General features: G+C 58.3%; 1 protein-coding gene across 4 annotated transcripts; it reads left to right on the forward strand.

Moving 5' to 3' along the window:
* The first annotated feature begins 295 nt into the window (after window positions 1-295).
* Window positions 296-19792, forward strand: FAM131C (family with sequence similarity 131 member C). 4 transcript variants are annotated; one of them, XM_060142808.1, is made up of 7 exons: window positions 296-472; window positions 13676-13791; window positions 14673-14708; window positions 14974-15067; window positions 17573-17755; window positions 18023-18133; window positions 18942-19792. In XM_060142808.1, the coding sequence occupies exons 1-7, from the start codon at window positions 451-453 to the stop codon at window positions 19208-19210; spliced, it is 831 nt and encodes a 276-aa protein (XP_059998791.1). In that variant the 5' UTR covers window positions 296-450; the 3' UTR covers window positions 19211-19792. The 4 variants fall into 4 exon arrangements, with proteins under 4 accessions (XP_059998791.1, XP_059998792.1, XP_059998793.1 ...); XM_060142809.1 differs by having other exon boundaries at window positions 14682-14708; XM_060142810.1 differs by lacking the exon at window positions 14673-14708.
* Window positions 19793-19817: the final 25 nt, after the last annotated feature.

Consider the following 19817-nt stretch of genomic DNA (forward strand, 5'->3'; position numbering starts at 1 on the left):
CCCTCTGGCTCCCCTTCCCCTCCCCCCGCCCCCCGCCGGGCTCCTGCTTACCCCGCCGCCACCCCCCAGCCGGGCTGCTGCAACAGGTCTGCAGGCGGCGGGCGCGCTGGGGGCGGAGCGGCCTCGCGGGCTCCGCGCTCGGGGCTCGGGGCTCCGGGCGAGCGCTCCGCGGGGCCGCCCCGCCCGCCGTGCTGCCCGCGTCTGGCAGGGGCGGGCGCGGCTCGCGAGGCGGCGGCGCGAGGCGAGCCGGGCGCTGCGGCGGCGGCGGCGGCGTTGGCGTGGACGACCCGGCGGGAGCGGCGGCTGAGGCGAGCGGAGCCCCGGCCCCTTCTCCGCTCGTCCGCGCTTCCGCTACGCCAGCGCCGCGCGTGAGCCCCGAGCCCGAGGAGACATGAGCGCCCGGCGGCCCGGCGCACCCAAGGCGCAGCGGCCCGGCCCCGCGGCCCCGTGATGGGCTCCTGCGTGTCGCGAGGTGAGGGGGCCGCGGACCGTAAGGGAAGGAGATCGGGCGTCCGGGGCCCCGCGCCGGGGACGCGCGCACGTCCCCTCGGCCGCTCCAAAGAACCTCGGTGGGGGTAGTGGGGACGACCCGCCCTTCCCGGCCGGCCGCACCCCACCCCCGCCGAGCCCCAGGGGACACGGTGCCCCGAGGGGGACAGGGCGTTGTGGGGGGGGGGGTAGCAGCGCGGAGAGAGAGCGTGGGGAGGTCACCGCATCCCCAGCCCCGCTTAGACCCACACCGCACCAGGCGGCAGAAGCAGGGTCGCTTCCTTTCCAGCAGGCAGCCACACACCCCCTGCCGTGTGCCTCGGAAGGGACGGAGGCTTCTGCTTGCTCCTGGCTTCTCTGGGGTCACTGCGGGGCACCAGGAGAGCAAGCTGACCCTCCTTCCCACACCCCGCAAGACACAGGCCTTAGTAGTTCAGTGTCCCCACTCTGTCCCCTTACCCCATGCCCCTGTCTTCAGAGACCCTGAACCCCATTGGCAGCAAGGGGTTAATGGAGATGAACAGGTTATAAAGGAGGTTCCCCTTCCCCCACCCTCATCCCTAACTCCTCAGCCCCACCTCCATCCTCGGTCAGGGGACAGGAAGGGACAGAGACAGCTGATGTTCCCAGTAACCCCTGGGCCTTTGGGCACTATCCCACTCTCCTTCTGTGCCTGAGCTCCATGGCTCTCCCCAAGGTGGTCCCCAGGGAGCCTGAGAGAGCTGCCCTGGGTGGGGGGAGGTTTGGGGGTGGCAGGGACTTCTACACAGAGCAGGGGGGGTGGGCAGATGGGTCTTTGGAACCCTCCCCACCATCAGTTTCCCGACAGGCTGCTGAGCAGCATTGTAGAAGAGGCTGGCTGGGTCATTCTCCCACCCTGGTAACTTCACCCCACAGTGGGACCAGTTGGGGGGGGTGAGGTGAGGGGGTGACTGAGGCCTTGGCTCCAGCTCTGCAGGCTGAAGCCCAATCCACTGACTCCAACCATGGCCTTGGGGGGCTGCCACCCCACCCATCACCCCCAGTAGCTTACTCAGGTGTGGAGGGATGCCCAGGCCTTGGGGAGGGGCTGGGCAGGTTCTGGAGGGGACCTTGTCCCCTCCCCCCATCCTCTGGCCTCTGTGGGGCTCTGCCCACAAGTCCATGTGGGACATTCAGGTAAGTGGCTTAGGGTGTCTCAGGAGGGTGTCGGGGCTGGGATCCTGGGTGGGGCTTAGGCTGCGTAAGGTTCATTCACTTATTTATTCATTAAGCTGCTGTTAGCATGACACCTACTGTGTGCCAGGCACTGTTTACATGCTGGGCACCCAGAGGCGGTGAGCCCAGCACAGCATGTGCTCTGACGCCTACAGCCTGGCCAGAGGGGAAGGTGGTATTAAGAGTGAAGAGTATTTCGTGTTCTTCAGAACCCACAGGCTCTCAGTGTGTCTGCAGAAACCTCGAAGGCTCTGGGCAGGCTCCAGGTGTTGGGGATCTGGTGTTTCCTTGTTGACTGTGTCCCTCCCCCATCACTTGGCCATCCTGTGCCAGGTGCTGGAGGCCCAGCCCCAGGTGGACTTGCCTGTGACCTGCAGACCAAGGTCAGGCTGCCAGATGGTGCCAGGATTGGGGCTGGGACCCAGGTCCTCTGGCTGCTACCCCATACCTGGTGCTGGAACCCTCTGCCCTGCCTGTCTGAGGTCACACTGGCCTGAGATGGGTCTTCTCCACCCTTCCTTCAGTGGCTTGGGCTCCCCGTTGTGTATTCTGACCTTGTCCCCGTCCTGAGGGGTCGGCCTACTTCCAGTCTCAACATGCACGCAGGCGAGTTGGATGCCCGTAAAGAAGGTGTGAGACCACTTCAGCAGAGGACAGCCGTCGTCCCAGTACTCCGGGTTCTGGGTGACCAAACCACTAAGTGGAGGCCACCCACCCCTCTAGTCATCACTAATGCTCCCAGAGTGCTTACGGCTTACCGAGTACTGGTGGGAACATTCAAGGCGCAACTAGCTAACTTGGGGTCTTATACTATCACAGTCCCCATTTTTACAAGCAGGGAAACTGAGCAGAGCCCGAGGCTGCATAGCTAAGAAAGAGCAGGGCTTCCCTGGTGGTCCAGTGGTTAAGAATCCGCCTTCCAATGCAGGGGACACAGGTTCAATCCCTGGTCAGGGAAGTAAGATCCCACATGCTGCGGGGCAACTAAGCCCTCGCGCCACAACTAGAGAGAAGCCCGCGTGCCACAGTGAAAGATCCCGCATGCCGCAACTAAGACCCGATGCAGCCAAAAATAAATAAATAAATATTTTGAAAGAACGAAGGGAGAGAGAAAGGGAGAAGGAAAGAAAGAAAGAGCAGAAGCAGGACTTGAACCCAGTCACGCTGACTCTGGAGCCTGGGCCCTTGTCCTCTGCACCACACAGCCAGCCCTCGGACCCAGGGCCGGGCTGTCCTACTCCTCTCCAGCTGCCAGCTGGAGCCCCCACGAGCCTCTGAGTCTCCACACCTGCACCAGTTGCTAACAACAGCCCTGTTACTTGAAGCACTTCCCTGTGTCAAGGGCTCAACCTGCAGCCAGGCCAGGAATTGCTGACCTCCTGCTGACGCCCATACCAAGTCCAGAGCCCACGTGCAACGGGGGCCACCCCAGCCAAACCCCAGGTGCAAGCCACACCTGGGAGAGCCACCCCATCCCAGCACTGGGCAGCAGTTAGCTTCTGCGAGCCAGGCCTGGGAGGCTAAGAGTGCAGACTCTGGGACTTCCCTGGTGGCACAGTGGTTAAGAATCCGCCTGCCAATGCAGGGGACACGGGTAGAGCCCTGGTCCGGGAAGATCCCACATGTGACGGAGCAACTAAGCCCATGCACCACAAGTACTGAATCCTGCACGCCTAGAGCCCATGCACCACAACGAAGAGTAGCCCCCACTCGCCGCAACTAGAGAAAGCCCGCATGCAGCAACGAAGACCCAACGCAGCCAAAAGTAAATTAATTAATTTTTTTAAAAAAAGAGTGTGGACTCTGGAGCCGGCTAGCCTGGGTTCGCATCCCTGCTCCGCCATCCACTAGCTTTGTGACCTCAGCAAGTTACTTAACCTTGTATATGTATCTCAGTGTTCTCGTCTGTAAAATGGGAATAACACTGGTATTGACATCTTCGAGTTACTGGGAGGGGATTAAATGACTTAATTCACGTAAAGCACTCAGACCAGTACCTGGCATGTAGTAAATACTGTGTTAGCTGTCACTTTAATTTTTATTATTACCCTTCTGTGTAGACAGCTAATCCAGACCCTCTCTTGGCTGGGAAAGGGCAAGCTACAGAGGCTTCAGAGCACCGTCCTGCCTCATGGGAAAAGAAACAAGCAAATGAGGTGCTGAGAACATGGGGGAAAGTGATTGGGACCAGATTAAGGCAACAAAGGCTGTTTCTGGAGGCTATTTTGTGTTCATTATCTATTTTTAAGCCACCATTTGTTGGCTGCTTATCCTGCGCTGCCTGAGGCATCACTCACCTGGCCTCGTTAGTCCTCATTCAGCCCTGGAGGGGGGATGTAGGGCTCAGAGATGGGAAGGGTCTTACCTGAGGTCACACAGCCAGAACACAGAGAGGCAGGATTTGAATCCAGGACTGTCTGGGATCCAGGATCCCAGAGCCTGAGCACGGAACACCTGCCCTTTGCTTTCTCCTGTCCCCACATGGAGGGAGGTACTGAGCGTGTGGCCAACGCTCAAGAAATTCAGCCCTCTGGAATAACTCCAGTGTTAGCATTTGGTTTGGGCTTTGCTACCACCGATGGTGACAATCTGTACAGAGCAATCTGTCTACCCCCCTCTGTCCAGCTCCGGGTCTCTCAGTGCCCATCCCATGCCCCTGGCTCCGGAGCCTCTCTGCCTGTCCCTTTCCGCCCCAGCCCACTCCTCCAGGCCAACCCATCAGCCTCTTGCCCCACCCCCACCCCCACCCCCCTGCACCTCCCGCCTGGATCTAGTGCACCGGGCACTGGCGGGTGGTGAGAGCAGAAACTGGAGACCGAGGAGTTCCTTCTGGAAGGCCAGGCATCTGATTATGTCTGGGAGGAGGCACAAGCTCTAAAGGAGCCGACCAGAACCACCCCCAGTACTCAGGCCCACTGACTGTGACCCCTCCATTCCCAGCCCCCAAGGCCCGTCTCACTTTGGCCCTAGCAGAGCCGTGAGCAGAGTCCCCCTGGGCACGGTGGAGAGACTGAGGAAGGGGTAGATGGGGCCTTGCCCCCGCTTTTAAAAAAATTTTTATTGGAGTATAGTTGCTTTATACTGTTGTGTTAGTTTTTGCTGTACAGCAAAGTGAATCAGGTATACGTATACATATATATCCCCTCTTTTTTGGATTTCCTTCCCATTTAGGTCACCACAGAGCATTGAGTAGAGTTCCCTGTCTATACAGTAGGTTCTCATTAGTTATCTATTTTATACATAGCATCAATAGTGTATATATGTCAATCCCAATCTCCCAATTCATCCCCCGCCCCCATCGGCCTTGCCATTTAGAAGCTCACAGTCTGAGGAGGGAGACACAACCTTGCCCTTGGAGTTGTCTAGTGGGGGAGGCCGGACACACAGGTGGAAAAACAGCCTGAGGACCCTCTCAGGAGATCAGCGCTGGTCGGTGGTTGGAGCACAAGCTTTGGCGTTTCAGACTGGCCTAGGTTTGAACCTCATTTCTGCCACTTACTAGTAAGTGACGTTGCAGAGGTGATTTAACCTCTCTGAGCCTCAGTTTCCCCATATGTAAAATGGGCATAACAGTACCTACTTTGCTGGGTTGTTATTAAGATTGAATCAGAGATAATGGATCGAAAGGCCTAGGATAGTACCTGACACATAGTAGGTGTTCAATGAACAGTGCAAGCAAATCACTGTATGCCAGACTTTGCCCATTAGGGCTGCTGGTAAGGTAATAGCCTAATACATCTGAAGACAATCTAGGCAGGCTGCCTGGAGGAGGTGAGGCTAGATCAGGGTGTTCAAAGAAGTTGGGCCACAGGATGGCAGAGGGAGTAAAAAGGAGCTAGGATGTGTGGAAAGTCCTGAAGAGAACATGGAAAGGGACCCCTTTGGGCAGCTCTGAGTTGTATCGACTCACTTATGGAGCTACTGCCGTGGACATGGAGCTGGTGACCTGTAAATCAGTGTCCTGGGGGGCGGGGGACACTTTGTCTCCTAAAGGCCAGGCCACTGCCAAGTTCAGAGGGACGGACTGCGGCCATGGCAGTGACTCACAAGGACTCACCCTTGGTGGCCTCCGTCTGCAGAGTCCCCCAGGGCAAGCTCCAGCCCTGGGGAAGGACCAGAGGAGTGGTGCCTGAGATCTGTCCCAGGGTCCAGAAAGAGGATGTGAGGTCTGGGAGGAGAGGGGGGACAGAGCCGCTGTCGTTTATGGAGTGCTTCATCCTCACGGCCACCCGCCAGTATTCTCATGTCACAGATGAGAACCTGAGGCTCCCAGGGGCCGCGTCACAGGCCCACAGCCCTGGAGCTGACAGTGAAAAGCCAGGATTTAAACCCAGGGCAGGGACTGTGCAAGGAAGGCCTTGCCCCCTGTGCTGTCTTCGGTGCAAGGCAGGAACCTGGCATGTTACAGCTGCGCGGCACACACCTAGGGCGCGGATGGCTGGAGGACCGCATCGTGCCCTTGGCCGCAGGGGTCCCAAGAAGCTTAGTGGGGAGGCCCGTGACTGTCCAGGGAGGGTCATCACAAGGGGCTTCGACTGCTGCTCAGTTTACTGTGTGCTTTCAAGAGGAGGTCTGCCCTCTCTGGGCTGCTGAGAAGGAGCAAGGTTAAGCCTGGAACCACTATGTCCTCCCGGGGTGTGGAGCCCTGGGAGACACTTTGGGGGAGGTGGCAGCCACGATGACAAGTGGGCTGGGACATAGGCACCAAGGAACAGCTCAAGGGGCTGGACGACTGGGAAGGAAGTGAGAAGAATCTGGGTGGTAGTGTTGCAGACGCACCCAAGGAACGAGCAGAGAAAACCAGTGTGGGAGCGTTTGCAGCCAGGGGGGTTTAGGTGAAACATCAGGAGGATCTGCTCGGGTGGCTGGACTCTAGCAGGTTGAGGAGCTGGCATGGGAAGGCAGGAAGCATCCTTGGTTCGCAGGGAAGCTCCGGTTGAAGGCAGAGGGATGGAGGGGACATCTAGATGGCACCCCTCTCTTTGAAGGATCAGGGTGGCCCCGTCCAGGCTGCCGTGGCAACCAGAGGCCCGTCACTTCTGTGGCCAGGGCAGGTGGGGGAGGGGGGCAGTCAGAAGGAGCCTCAGACCTTGAGTTTGGGGGAGTAGGGTGTGGACTGGGAAAGGGGGGGTATCCCCACAGCTCCCTTGGGAGAGGAAGGTGCCCACAGGACCAGAGGCTAGGGGTCTCCTCAGGCTATCCCCCAGCCCCCACCCCACATGAAAGCTGTGTTTTTCCAGTTGCCGGTGGTGACGTGGCTGCCGGTCCCAGCTGGGCGAAAAGCAGCCTGTGATTTCACCCTGGGCTGGTTCATTACCTGACGTCTCCATAGCAACCAGCCTGTGACATCACGGGGCCAAAGTCCTCAGGGGAGAAGGCAGCTTTGGCAGAGGCGCCTGCACCCCCGCTGAGGTGGGGGGCAGGAAAGCTGGGGAGGGGGCTGGGAGCCAGGAGCCCACGTCCGCCACCACGTCGACAGATAACTTTGTTCAAGTCACGTCCCTCCAGGCCTTGGACATCACCTGCCAGCTCCCCTTGCTCCCTGGCCTGTGGTTGCGGAGTTTTAGAACAGCTTCGGGCGATGGGCAGGGCCTGGAGATATTCCCTCACCCTTCAGAGTTCCCAGGGGTAGGCTGTAGCCAGCATCACCCTGTCTCCACCTTGGAGGCCCCAGCTTGTGCAGGCTGGCACCTTAAGAGTGCAACTCTCAAACTTTTTTGACTGGAGCCATAAGAATAAATTATTTTGCATCGTAATCCAGTACATACACAGGTGCACACATGTGTGTCTGTGCAATTTAAACAGAGGCTTCGTGAAATAAGACTTAGCCTGTCTCTGCAGTGGGTCCTGATATTTTCTATTCTACTCAATTCTACTTCATTCTTTTAAAATATGACCTAGTAAATTGCTTGCTTGACCCACTAAAGGATGCGCCCCTGGTTTGAACACCACCTTTGAGGGACCTGGAACGTTGCCTTTGCACACATGGAAACTCTGATGCCCGGAGGGGGGCAGGACTCTGTCAGGGTCACACAGCCAGGACTGGGCATAAAGAGCAAGATGTATTGGACACTGTGGGGTGCATGGCTTAGCCCCCATGATCCCATGCTGCCCTCGCTGCTCTTAGCGCCCGGGTCACTGAGCTGTGGATTCAGCGGGTGGGGGCTTAACCTGGCTCCACTTTCCTTTTCTCCAGTCCCCTCTCCAGACAGTCTCACTTGAACCTCCCTGACCTGCCCACCCGTAACAGCCTTCAGGCAGATTCCAGAACTCTCTAGCCTCTTTTGGACAATAAGTACAGTCCACCCAGTTTGGATGACAACTTGCATCTCGCATCCCGTCTGACCCTCTCCTTCTCCCCGTCGGCCATGGCTGGCTGCTCTTTACTCTGCAGGCCTCCCTCTCCTCTCTGGGTCCCTTTCTTCTCTGACATGGTGGGGTCTGGCATGAGGAACTTGAGAAAAAATGGCCTAGACATTTGTATTTATCTGGAGCTCTAGTGGTCTCCCTTGGCTACCACTGGCTCAGCGATGAAGCCTCTGTGTTGTAGGCAAGCAAATATTCATTCTTACAACAAATGTTTAATGAGCACCTACTATGTGCCAGGCCCTAGGCAGGTGCTGGGACTAACGTAGCAAATAACACCAGGTCCCAGTCCTCACAGAGCTCATGTTCCAGTGAGAAACCATGAACAAGGAAACAGACACACACATTGTGGAGTGATGGGTGTAAAACAGGGTGAAGGGATAGAAAGAGTCGGGTGTCATATTAAATAAGATGGTTGGGGGAGGCCTCGCTGAGGTTGTAACATTTGAGCAGAGACATGAACGGAGGGAGGGAGTGAACCTGTAGGTGGCAGGAGAGTCCCAGATGGAGAAAAGGAACAAACGGGCAGTGCAAAGGCCCTGAGGCAGGAGTGTGTTGGAGTGAGAGAGGAGGAGAGGAGGGACATGAGGTGGGAGGGGGGCCAGGGTCTCTCGGGTTAGCATGTGTGAATTCTCTGGGGAGCCATGGTGGCGGCGGGAGGGGCTCCCCACTATAGAGCCCATGTTGTGGGAGATCTGACCTGATTTGACCTCTTGCATTCCCTGCCGAATTCCCTTTTCCCCCTAAAGTGATCCACCCTGCAGCCTCTTGGGGCTGGGGTCCTCTTGCCTGCAAGCAGCCCTCTTAGGGGACTGCTCAAGAATGGAGCAAAAATGGAGCCTTGGGCGGAGCAAGGCTCAAACCTGGCCCCTTCCTCAGTGTCTCCTTGACCCTTGACAACACAATGTTCCCCTTTGCAGGCCTCCCAGATTTCTGCAGGGGAGTCTCTGGGAGCCCCCGTGGGGAGAAATAGGTAGTCAGAGTCAGAAGGGGGTTGACAGCTGGGGTAGCAGAGCCGGTTTCAGCCACTTTGAAGAGAGCGTCTGCTACCCCCATCCCGCCTCCACCCCCTGACAGCGACTTTCTTCAAAAGCGGGGCCCTCAAAGCGTCTTGGTTCTCAGTTTGGATCCTGGTAGACAATTCCTGAGGAAAGGAGCAGTCCCCCTCAGCTGCCCATTTTACAGATGTGGAAGTAGAGGCTTGGAGAGGCAAAGTCACTTGTTCAAGGTCCCACGGTCATAAAGGGCAGACCCAGGATTTGAACCGGGCAGTCTGGCACCAGAGCCTCACCCAGCTGTCTTAGGAGCAGTTCCTCAGGAGCAGACCCTGAAACGGGGATGGGGGTACAGCTGGAGTGTGAGTGGGTACAGCTGGAATGTGAAGGAAATCTTAGAGAGGAAACCAGTGCAGGAGTGGAGAGAGTGAGGCAGAGGAGATGCAGCCAGGAAAGGGTGTCTGTCGTCCTGCGGGGGGTGGTTTCCGCCTAATCCCACAGGGAACTCTGGGATGAAAGTGAAGCTCAGTGTTTTCCCACCCAGAACAGAGGACCTGGGGTCCTGCCCCTCCAGTCATGGGCTAAGGGCCGCTCCGGTGGGAGCAGCATCACTTCTCAGTTTCAGCCCAGTTGCCCGCGGGCAGCCCGCCTAGAAAGAGCCTCAGGTGCTGCCTGTTGGAAGCAAAGTACGTGGGGAGGGGACTGTGGGTGCACAAAATCGGGAGAAACAGATCCACCGGGATCTGGGGGATTGGGTGCAACAGCCACAGCATCCCCTGCCACCCAGTTCTTCCCTCCCCGTTACCCCGAGTCTCCAGTTCAGCCCACTCTCCTCCATCCACCCGTGGCGCCCCCAGCCCCGTCTCTGGGGTTGCCTGACGTCTCTCATCTCCAGCCTCAGACCCTCCCTGGCCTCAGCTTCTTCCAGGAAGCCCCGTCGGCTTCCATGCCGTCAGCTCCTCCGCCTCTGCCCGCGCTGGCCCAAGCCAGAAAGGGGTGGTGGGAGCCAGTGCCCAGGGCTGGATAGGCTGCAGGCTGGGACCAGTGTCCCGCAGAGGGCCCCCCTCCCTGTGGCAGCCCAGACGCTTCTGCTCCTGGCCGACTCCTTCCAGACCCCATGGCTTCGTGCAAGCCCCGCCCACCCGCGCCGTCCCCACCGTCTTCCCGCACCACCATCCCCAGCTCTCCTGGACCGCCTACCTCCTGGCCAACTCCCTGCCATCAGCTCTCCTGCGCAGCCCCCAACCCCCACCCTGAGCTCATCAAAACTCTTTTTGTGCTTTGGAAGAGAGTGAACCTCGGCGTCAGACCCACAGGACTCAGGTCCTGACTGCCGGCGACTGACTGTGTGCCTGGGGCTAGTGGCTTCTCCATCTGTGCCTCAGTTTCCTCACCTGTCAGGTTGAGCCACAGATTCCTTCCTCTCTAGGTCAAGGTGGGGGTCTGCCATCACGCTGAGAAAGGAGAATGCAGAAAGCAGAGAGGTCCTCTGGTACTGCTGTTCCCCTGGCTCAGCCTTGTGTTTGAATGAGGGGCTCTGCGGGGGAGGTGTTCCTGCATCAAACTGGGAGCTCCCCGAGGGCAGGGATGGAGTTAATCCTACCTTGTACCCAGGTGCTTGCACAGTGTAGACGTCCAGTAGATGGGTGCTCAGCGGGTGAAGGAATGGATGGATGGATGGATGGATGAATGAATGCATGAATGAATGAATGAACGATCATCCCCCAGATCTGGACATAACAGGGCTTTTCCTGATGCTCAGGCCTCAGCTCTGAGAAGCCCTCTCTAGCCTCTCCCACTTACGCTGTCATTTTTTCCTTCATAGCTATTATTGTTTCCTAATGGGTCTGACTCATTTGTGAGTTTTCGGTTAATAGTCTCTCTCCCTCACTAGAACGTCAGCTCCATGAGGGCAGAAACCACCTCTGTCTTCTTCACCATTGTGTCCCCAGGCGCATAGTAGGTGCTCAGCTAATACTTTTCAGTGAATGGAAGAGTAACTAAATGCATGAATCAAATGAATGATCATGGTGTTCTCTGTCATTGGGGGGGGGGGGTGGGGGGGTGGAGGAGTCCTCTTCAATTTGGCCCAACGATTCAGTCCAGCAATTCCAGTTGCTCAGGTCAAGGTGTTCATTTCCTCAGCAAGGACTGTGAACTTACAGTGTGGTGGGCCCTGGGGATGCATCAGGGGCAGGCCGATGCCTGCCCCGCCCCCACCACACACATGAATAATTTTACCAGACATCCTGTGCTAAATGCTGTAATAAAGGTGGACATCATCCCCACAGATGTTTACAGAGCACCTACTAAGTGCAGGCGGGGCTCTAAGACGCAGAGCGCTGAGCAGGGTTGCCATGGTCTCCGTGCTCAAGGTGCTCACTTTCGTTGTGGGGAGAGCGGTCGGACGCTTAAATAAACAAAAATATCAGAGGGTGATGACTGGTGGCCGGCATGGGGACAGGGAGGGCCACATTGAACAGCGTGGCCAGGGAAGGGCTCTCTTGAGCTGAGTCCTGGATGATGAGGTTCAGGAAGATCTGGGGAGAGAGTGTTCCAGGCACAGGGGAGGGGACAGCAAGGCCAAAGAACAAGCTTGGCCATTGGAGGAGCAGCAAGGAGGCCAGAGTGGCCGAAACAGTGAGCGAGGGGGCGGGCAGAGGACTGAGGTCAGGAGTGGGCGAGCTGACGTGTACGGCCCTGAAGGCCGAGGTGAGGGGCTGGCTCTTCTCCTAAAGTGCGATGCAAGGAAGCCAGGGCAGGTGAAGACAGTCTGACCTGGAATGCGATGTCCCTGTGCTGCTGGGTAGAGAGTGGATGGCAGGGCCAGGAGGGGAAGCAGGTGACTGTTGGTGAGAGAAGGTGATGGGTCCCACCAGGGGAACAGTGGCGGGTATGGAGAAGGATAAATCTGGAATGGAGCTCTGAGAGAGAGCCAGTGGGACTTGCTGGGTGATTGGATGGGGTTGTTGGGGAAAGCAGGACAGCCAGAAAGCTCCTGGATTTTTTGTTGGTACAGCTGGGCAGACCATTGCATCATTTTCTAGAATTGGGGAAGTAAAGGAAGATGGACTCAGGTTTGCAAGTTCCATTTTGCCCGGGGTTTGCTTGAGATGCCTGTTGGGCACCCACATAGGGAGCTGGAAACTCATTCAAGAGCTCAAGCAAAGAGTCGGGGCTGGAGGTGTAAATGTGGGTGTCAGCCACGTATGGGTGAGATCTCTTGGGAGAGAGAGAAGGGAGGCAAGGGGCGCGGGATGGAGCGGTGGGGCGGGCTCAGGGGATGAACAGTGAGGGAGGATGAAGAAGAGTGCCATGGAGGTGGGAGGGAAGCCGGGAGAAGGGTGTGGCTGGAGAGGGAAGGAGGGATGGGCGACACCCTTGTGCCTCCTGGGTGGCCACCGAAGATGGGGCCGCTGAACTTGCCCCCCCCACCCCCCCACCCCAGTGCAGGATTCTGGCCACTTGCCAAGGGCTGTCTCATGAAAGGCTGGTTGGGACAGGCGGAGGAGAAAATGGGAAAAGATGGGAAGTTGAGGTCGGACACAAGTCTGGCCACGAAGGGGACAGAGGAGTGAGCACGGAGTAGAGGGAAGCAGGGGCTGGGAGTAGGTCTTTAAAGGGGGGAAGAGAGGGGGCTGGGGGCTGGCCCAGAGGTGAGGGGACTCCATGAGGCAGAAGAGAGGAGCGGGGATGCTGGCAAGAGTCCCTGGGCCGCGAGGCATTGCAGCCCATGCCCCACTGATGGGCTGACTTGGTGGGGAGGGAACACAGGCAACACGAGAAAGCACAGAAGCCCGCCCTGGAGGGAGGGCAGAGACGGGGCCCAGACTCCCGGGCGGGGGGGCGGGGAGGGACTGGTCTTGGACCGAGCGCGGGGACAGTTATTCCTTTGTCACAAGAGGGAAAGCAGACGATGTGGCATGCGGGCAGGGCAATGATTTGAGGTGGAGAGAGTGGGGTGATGCCTTCTGATGGCTCCTGGGTTGCATTGAGGGCTGGAGAGAAGCCAGCAGCAAGGTCCGGGGAGCAGCAGGGGTGTCAGTGTTGGGAGTTCAAGAAGGAAAGAGGATGAGGTAGTCAACCTCGCAGGACGCAAACTAGCAGGAATCAGAAACCTAGGAGGATCCTTGGGTAGCGGGCTGTGTGAGGCCGGCAGGCGCCGGTTTAACATGACGCCCGTGACTTTCCCCAGCGACGTGCAGCTCGAAGGGTCCAGGCACGAAGCAGGCAGAGGGTTAGACTAAACAGGCTTAAGAGAGTTAAGGGTGTCTGCAAAGGAGAGCTCGTAGGATGAGCCAGTAAGTCTTAGCTGGGCCAGGAGGGAAGTGAGGACATGAGGAGTTAGTGGAAGGTAGAATAAGTGGATTGGAGGTCTCCGTGAGGTCAAAAAATTGCTGGAGTGTGGGTACTAGAATTAGTGCAAATGGAATAACAAGCAGGTGGGCAAGTAACCCCCACTGAGGGGATCTGGCTGGACTCCTCCTCACCTGCTGTGAGCTTGAGTCTGTTTTCTATGAAATGATGTAATAATATAGTAACGCCCATCTCTCAGCACTGGCTTGAACAAGCTTCGTGAGCAAGAGAGCTCTGGGCTTTTCTAAGTTCCTTGTCTTTCTTTTTTCCAGATTTGCTCACAAGTACCCACAAGGACTGCCCCATGCCCCAAGGCACGGCCCCCCTGAGCCCAGACTCGCCCTCCGGCCGCCCACCCATCGTGGCCCCAGACCATGTCATTGGCAAGGTAGCTGGTCACGCTTCGTCCCCACCCTCACCCCCACGTATGCCCTGGTTCCTGGGCTGTGCCCTACGGCCCCCCACAGGGAGCAGAAACCATCTCAGCCTCCTCTGTCCCTGCCGAACTTGGCCGCTACCCCTCAGGGTTGGTATGCAGCTGGATGAAGGTCTGAACTGGGCTGGGCATCAGGGACTGGACCAGACCTATTTAGAAAAGAGAGTCCCACGCTGAAGGGCTTCCCACCCAAGTTAACTCAGCCTTGCAGATTAGATGTTCTGTTACCAGCCCACGGACTCCTTAGCAGCCTGCACTCCAGCTGGAGAGTACAGGAATGGAATTCTCAGTCCAGGTAGATCAGGACGATCTTGCTAGGGCCGCAAATCCCGTGCATAATTTCCATCTTTGCCCCAGAGGTTGTGGCTTGAACCTACCAGTTGATATAATTACCCCTTTTTTTTTTTTTTTTGAGCACATACCACATGCTAAGCGTCGTGCTAGGCACTTTGCCTACGTTATGTCATTTACGCTTCAGCACAACCTGTGAGATAAATGGCATTGTTACCATTTTACAGAGGACGAAGCTGATGTTCTGAGATGTTAAGTCACTAGTCCAAGGATACCCAGGTGGAAGTGGCAGAGTCAAAGGCCAGCCCAGGTCTGATCTATCCCCTAACCCACTGCGTCTCCTGGCAGAGCCATCATTGCACCCCCTGCTCCTCTGTCTGCATGCCAGGGGACACCAGGGCATGACCCATGAATAGGCAGACCCCGACCTCAGGGGCGACCAGAAGGCTGACCCACACCACCAGCCAGGGCTCCAGGATTCGCGCCATCTGCTGGCGCAGTGGGCCAGACCCTGCCTGTTCCTCTTTCTCCTCTTGTTTTAGGACAAACAGATGGATTTCTGTTGGGATCCTTGGCAGGTCAGTGCACTTGCCCATCCCCCAGTCTAGCCAGCCCCAGCTGACACCATTGCCCCTCCCTCTGCTGGGCCCAGCCTGGGCACACAGGGCTGCCAGCCCTGGGGGAGGGGGGCCTGATGGAAACAGGGCTGGGGATGGTCCTGTGGGGGAGTGGCAAGATGGCCAGAGGACGTGGGGAGGGTGCATAATGGGGATGGGAGGGGTGGGGGGAAATCATCTTGCAGGTCTGCCCCACCCTGCTCAGCCCCCACCCCTGTTTCTCCAGAGGTGCTTCCAGACCACCAACGGCTACCTGTCCGACTCCAGATCCTGCTCCAGCAACTACAACGTGGCAGCCCTGGCCACCTCGTCCCTCGTGGGTAAGCTCCAGCTGCCCTCTCCTGTCCTGGAAGTTCGCGTAGCAACCCCCAGGCACTGGCGGTGGGAAGGTCAAAGCTGAATTGCAGCTGGAAGGACTGTGGCCCTGCTGGATTCAGCATTTTCTAAATGCCAGGTTCCGTGCTGAGCTCTGCAGGACTTAGGGCTCCTGCCCACCCCACCCCACCCCCGACCCCACCATGGGTTAAATTGTTGGGTTCTCCACAAGTTCTGAGGGGATGGCCCCAATTTTCCAGGTGTCTGCCAGCTGTGGTCTCCCTGCTTCTCTGCAGCACATGAAACCTGCCCTCGTGCCAACTTGGGTCAGATTCCCTAGAAGCAGAGCCTGAGAGGGGAATTGTGCTAGTGATTTCCTGAGAGGTTATTCTCGGAGGAAGCCTGTAGGGAGCAAGGGCAGCAGGACAGGGCAGGGGAGGGAGCTCAGCAGAGGTGTAGCTGCAGAAGTCTTGTCTTTCTCAGCCTGATCCCATGGGGAGCACAGGAGCATGACTTGCACCACAGAATTCATGGCACTTTGGGGCGAGGTGGCTGGGTTTTGTTTTTATAAATGTATTTGTTTGTTTGTTTGTTTTGGCTGTGTTGGGTCTTCACTGCTGTGCACGGGCTTTCTCTAGTTGCGTGAGTGGGGGCCCCTCTTCTTTGTGGAGCGCGGGCTCTAGGCGCGCGGGCTCAGTAGTTGTGGCACGCGGGCTCAGTAGTTGTGGCTCGTGGGCTTAGTTGCTCCGCGGCATGTGGGATCTTCCCGGACCAGGGTTCGAACCCATGTCCCCTGCATTGGCAGGCGGATTCTTAACCACTGCGCCACCAGGGAAGTCCCAAGGTGGCTGGTTTCATATTACTCCTCCATCGGTCCATCACTGGCTGCCACCTTCCGAGCATCTCTGGGTGAGGCAGCTCCCATCAGCTAAGGGCAAGGCTCCCAAGAAGGGCACAGGTATGAGCCGGCAGCAGCACCTGCAGCGGCAGGGGGTGGGCACGCCGGACCAGCACGGCATCTGCCCCGCGTTGACCACAGCGCCGGCTCTTCTCGGCCAGCCAGCCTCTGCTCGCAGCTCTGCTCCTTGATCCTCAGGCTCCCATTCTTTACATCCCTCACAGCTCCCCAGAGGGCCCTTGCTGCCCCCACACATTTGCCCCTGTCGTTCCCTCCACCTGAAACCCCTTCCCTCCACCTCACCTGCGCCTCGGGGGGCCACTGAACCACCGCCTCCAGAAACCTTCTCTGGTTGCCAGCACTCCCCAACCTGTGGGGGGGGGTCTCCCCCTTCTTTCCACCTCCATCTTTCCCGTTTCCCCAGAGCTTTATGTCTCAGTTTCCTTCATGGATGCCTTTCTTTCTTAAATATTGCTGCTTCTCACGTTATGGCTTCTGGGACCAGTGACTCCCAGATCTGAGTTCTCAGCCTGGGTTAAAGGAGATGCCGAATCATTCTTGACAACCTTCTATCTATCATCTTCCACATCCGACCGGTCTACTCACAAGAACCCCTCCAGGCCCTCCTCCCTATCTGCCCAGCCCTGTCCTGTCTCTTGCTGGATCCCTTCAATGGCCCCTAATGTCCCCCTGTCTCCACCCTTGGCCCCTAATCCTCTTCTAAATGGCCCCTAATGTTCTTCCTAAACGACAGGTCTGGCTTGTCACTCTCTTGCTCATTACCCTGCTGTGGCTCCCCATTGCTCTAAGAAGAACAGTGGCGCCCTCAGTCTGGCTCACTGAGCCCCCGGTCTGGCCCCTGTTGGGCTTCCCAGCCTCTCCTGCCTCCCTGCTCCTCGTGTTGCCCCATGTCTTGTCCCCAGTGGTCCTGGAACCATGCCAGACTCTTCTATGCCTTCATCCTCTTCTCATCTCTGGAATAGCCTCCAGTCTTGCCTCTGTTTATCCAACTCACGCTGCCTTCCAAGCTGGACTCCAGTCTACCTCTTCCAGGAAGCCTTCCCTGCCTGCTACAGGTCTCACCCTCAGCTGAGCGGGCAGGGTCCTAGGCACAGGGGCTGCTCTCTCTTGGAACTTGTTAACTAATGGATACAGGGAGGGCTGGGTGGGTCTTGAACGGATCCTTGAGTGAATCTCCTTGAGCAGAAGGGTCTAAACTTGGTCACAGAGGGAATGAAGGGTGCGACAGTTCTGGAGAAGAAGCACCAGGTGGGCAGGAGCATTGATTGGAAGCAGGACACGGCGGGGGGCATGGGGCCTGCAGATGTGTGGGGAGCATCTCCGTGAGAGGGCCTCAGGCTGTGGGAGGGCGTGGGGCAGGTGGGCAGCGGGCACGAGGCATTGTCCTGGCAGGAGGAACTGGACAGGTGCAAGCTCTGTGGGTGTGGGTTTTGCGGACGCAGGGCACTGGGAGAGGACGGGGCGCTGAATGGATGTGCGGTACAGGCCATTGGATTGCCCTGAGGTACTGGAGGGCCTGGGGTATTGGGGGTGGGGCCCTGAGCTGGGCCTTGGGTCAGAGCCATCACTCAGCTGCCCTCAATTGCCCCAGGAGTGGTGCAGAGCATCAAGGACCACATCACAAAGCCCACGGCCATGGCACGTGGCCGCGTGGCCCACCTCATCGAGTGGAAGGGCTGGAGTGCCCAGCGCTCAGGCTGGGAGTTGTCCACAGCCGAGGACGAGCATTACTGCTGCCTCCCAGATGAGCTGCGCGAGGCCCGCTTTGCTGCAGGTCAGAGGGCGGAGGGGGAGCTTGGGGACGGGGACTGGCCGGGGCTGTAGTCCTTAGGGGACCCAGGGTCACCCCCTGGGCATCGTCTGGGCAGGCAAGAATAATGCCATGGGGTGGACGGGGCATTGGTGGGCACATGCTGATCAGCGTGCCCGGGCATGGATGGGCAGCCCCAAGAGGCAGTGTCTGGTGCCAGCCTGACGTGGCACCGGAGGCCCCCCACACCCTCTGCCCGTGCCCCTGCTGAGCCGGGTCCGTCCCCTACAGGGGTTGCCGAGCAGTTTGCCATCACGGAGGCCACACTGAGTGCCTGGTCCTCGCTGGACGACGAGGAGCTGCCCCCAGAGAACAGCCCCCAGGACGTCATCCAGCTACAGGGTACAGCCCGCGGGCGCCAGGGCGGGCTGGGTGTGGCAGAGCTGGGGCCGCATGCCCGCTCTGCCCTGTGACCTCAGACAAGCCCCTCTGTCCCTCAGCCTTAGTTTTTCTTCATCTGAAAAATGGGGCTGGTGATCCTTGCCCTGCCCGTTGCCCAAGGAGTGCCACGAGCATAAAGGAGAAAAGGACAGATGATAGACAGATAGATAACATGAATTAAGTGCTCACTGTGCTAAGTGCTTTACATGTGTTATTTCACTTTATTCTTATGACAGCTCTAGGAAGTAGGTGCTGTTATCTCCATTTTACAAATGAGGGAAATGGAGGCATCAAGACACTCACCTCAGATTACACAGCTACAGCCATCAGAGCCAGGATCTGAGCCTTAACACCTTTCTAGGACCCCAGGTTCCTACCGAGGGCTTCAGGGAGCCTGGGTCCTAGGTGGCGCCTGCACCCACTATCTCATCTGCGACAGTGAGGGCAGGGAAGGGAGTGGAGGCCTGGGAAGAGCGCTGGCTGTCCCACTTCTCAGAGCGCAGAGGGATTTGAGGGCTCTGGCTCCAGAGCCTGCTCTTAACTATTCTGCTCACTGCCACTGCCACCACCACCCTGTCACCCCCCCAGGGAGAAACTGGGGCTCAGAGAGGTTCAGTGACGTGACCAAGGTCACACAGCTTGGCAGTGACAAAGTCAGATTTGGAGGCAGGTCTTCTGCCCCTCTCCCTGCCTCACACTCCCGGAGAGGGTGCGGAGCCGGGTCTTCTGAACTCCTTTCCTCACCTCCACACCCCTGCTGCTTTTCCAGACCTGGAGAGCATCTACCTTCAAGACAGTCTTCTGAGTGTCCCCTCGCAGGATGACAGTCTTCTGGCCTTCTCCTCCCCCGATGGATGGCCCTCATCTGACGAGCCCCCCACCATAGCCTCTGGCCCGCAGCCCCCCAGCCCCGAACAGCAGCGCTGGCAGCGGCTCCTGGGGGCCCCGGGGCCCGAGAGTGGGGCCCGCCTGCAGGGCTCCCTCCCATCGGTGGACAGTGGCTCCCTCTCGGAGGAGGACGAGGTGTTCTATAACTGAGGCGGGGGCCGGAGCCTGCTCACGCCGTGACCTTGCCTGGTGGGCAGCCCAGGTGTATCAGGACACCAGGGTCTGGCTGGGCATCTCTTGACCCCTCAGGGCAGGCACGGGGTGGGTGCGGCAGGGATGGGGGCCAGCATTCCTTGGGGACCATTCCGTGCCTCTGTGGACCTGCCCCCCGCAGTGGGAGCCGTAATCCCCTTCTCCCTCTTTACTCGGCTCAGGCGGGCACCTTCCCCTGCAGTTTCTGCCATCAGCGAGCTCAAGGACTCTCAGCAGACAGCAGGCAGGCCGCCCAGAGGGGCCAACAGCCAGGTTCCCAGGCAGACAACCGCGGAGGGGCCTGGGAGACCCGCCTCGACCCCAGGGCTCGGTTCCTCGCCCCTCCCCTCTGTGCTCCTGCCCCCCCCCCAGAGGCGGGGTGGCCTCCTGGGGTACCTAACATCTGCTCCTTAGTGCTCTTCACGAGGATTCTGTCTCTGGAGTGTCTGTCTGTCCGTCACTCTCTGGATCTGCTCCCTGGTGCCCTGCTCCCCCCTCCTTGCTCTCTCCTCCCATCTCCCTGAAGGTTCTCTGAAGACATTAAAGTGGTGGATTCACCCTGGAG

Source organism: Lagenorhynchus albirostris, chromosome 2 (assembly GCF_949774975.1).
Source record: "Lagenorhynchus albirostris chromosome 2, mLagAlb1.1, whole genome shotgun sequence".
Lineage (NCBI taxonomy): Eukaryota > Metazoa > Chordata > Mammalia > Artiodactyla > Delphinidae > Lagenorhynchus > Lagenorhynchus albirostris.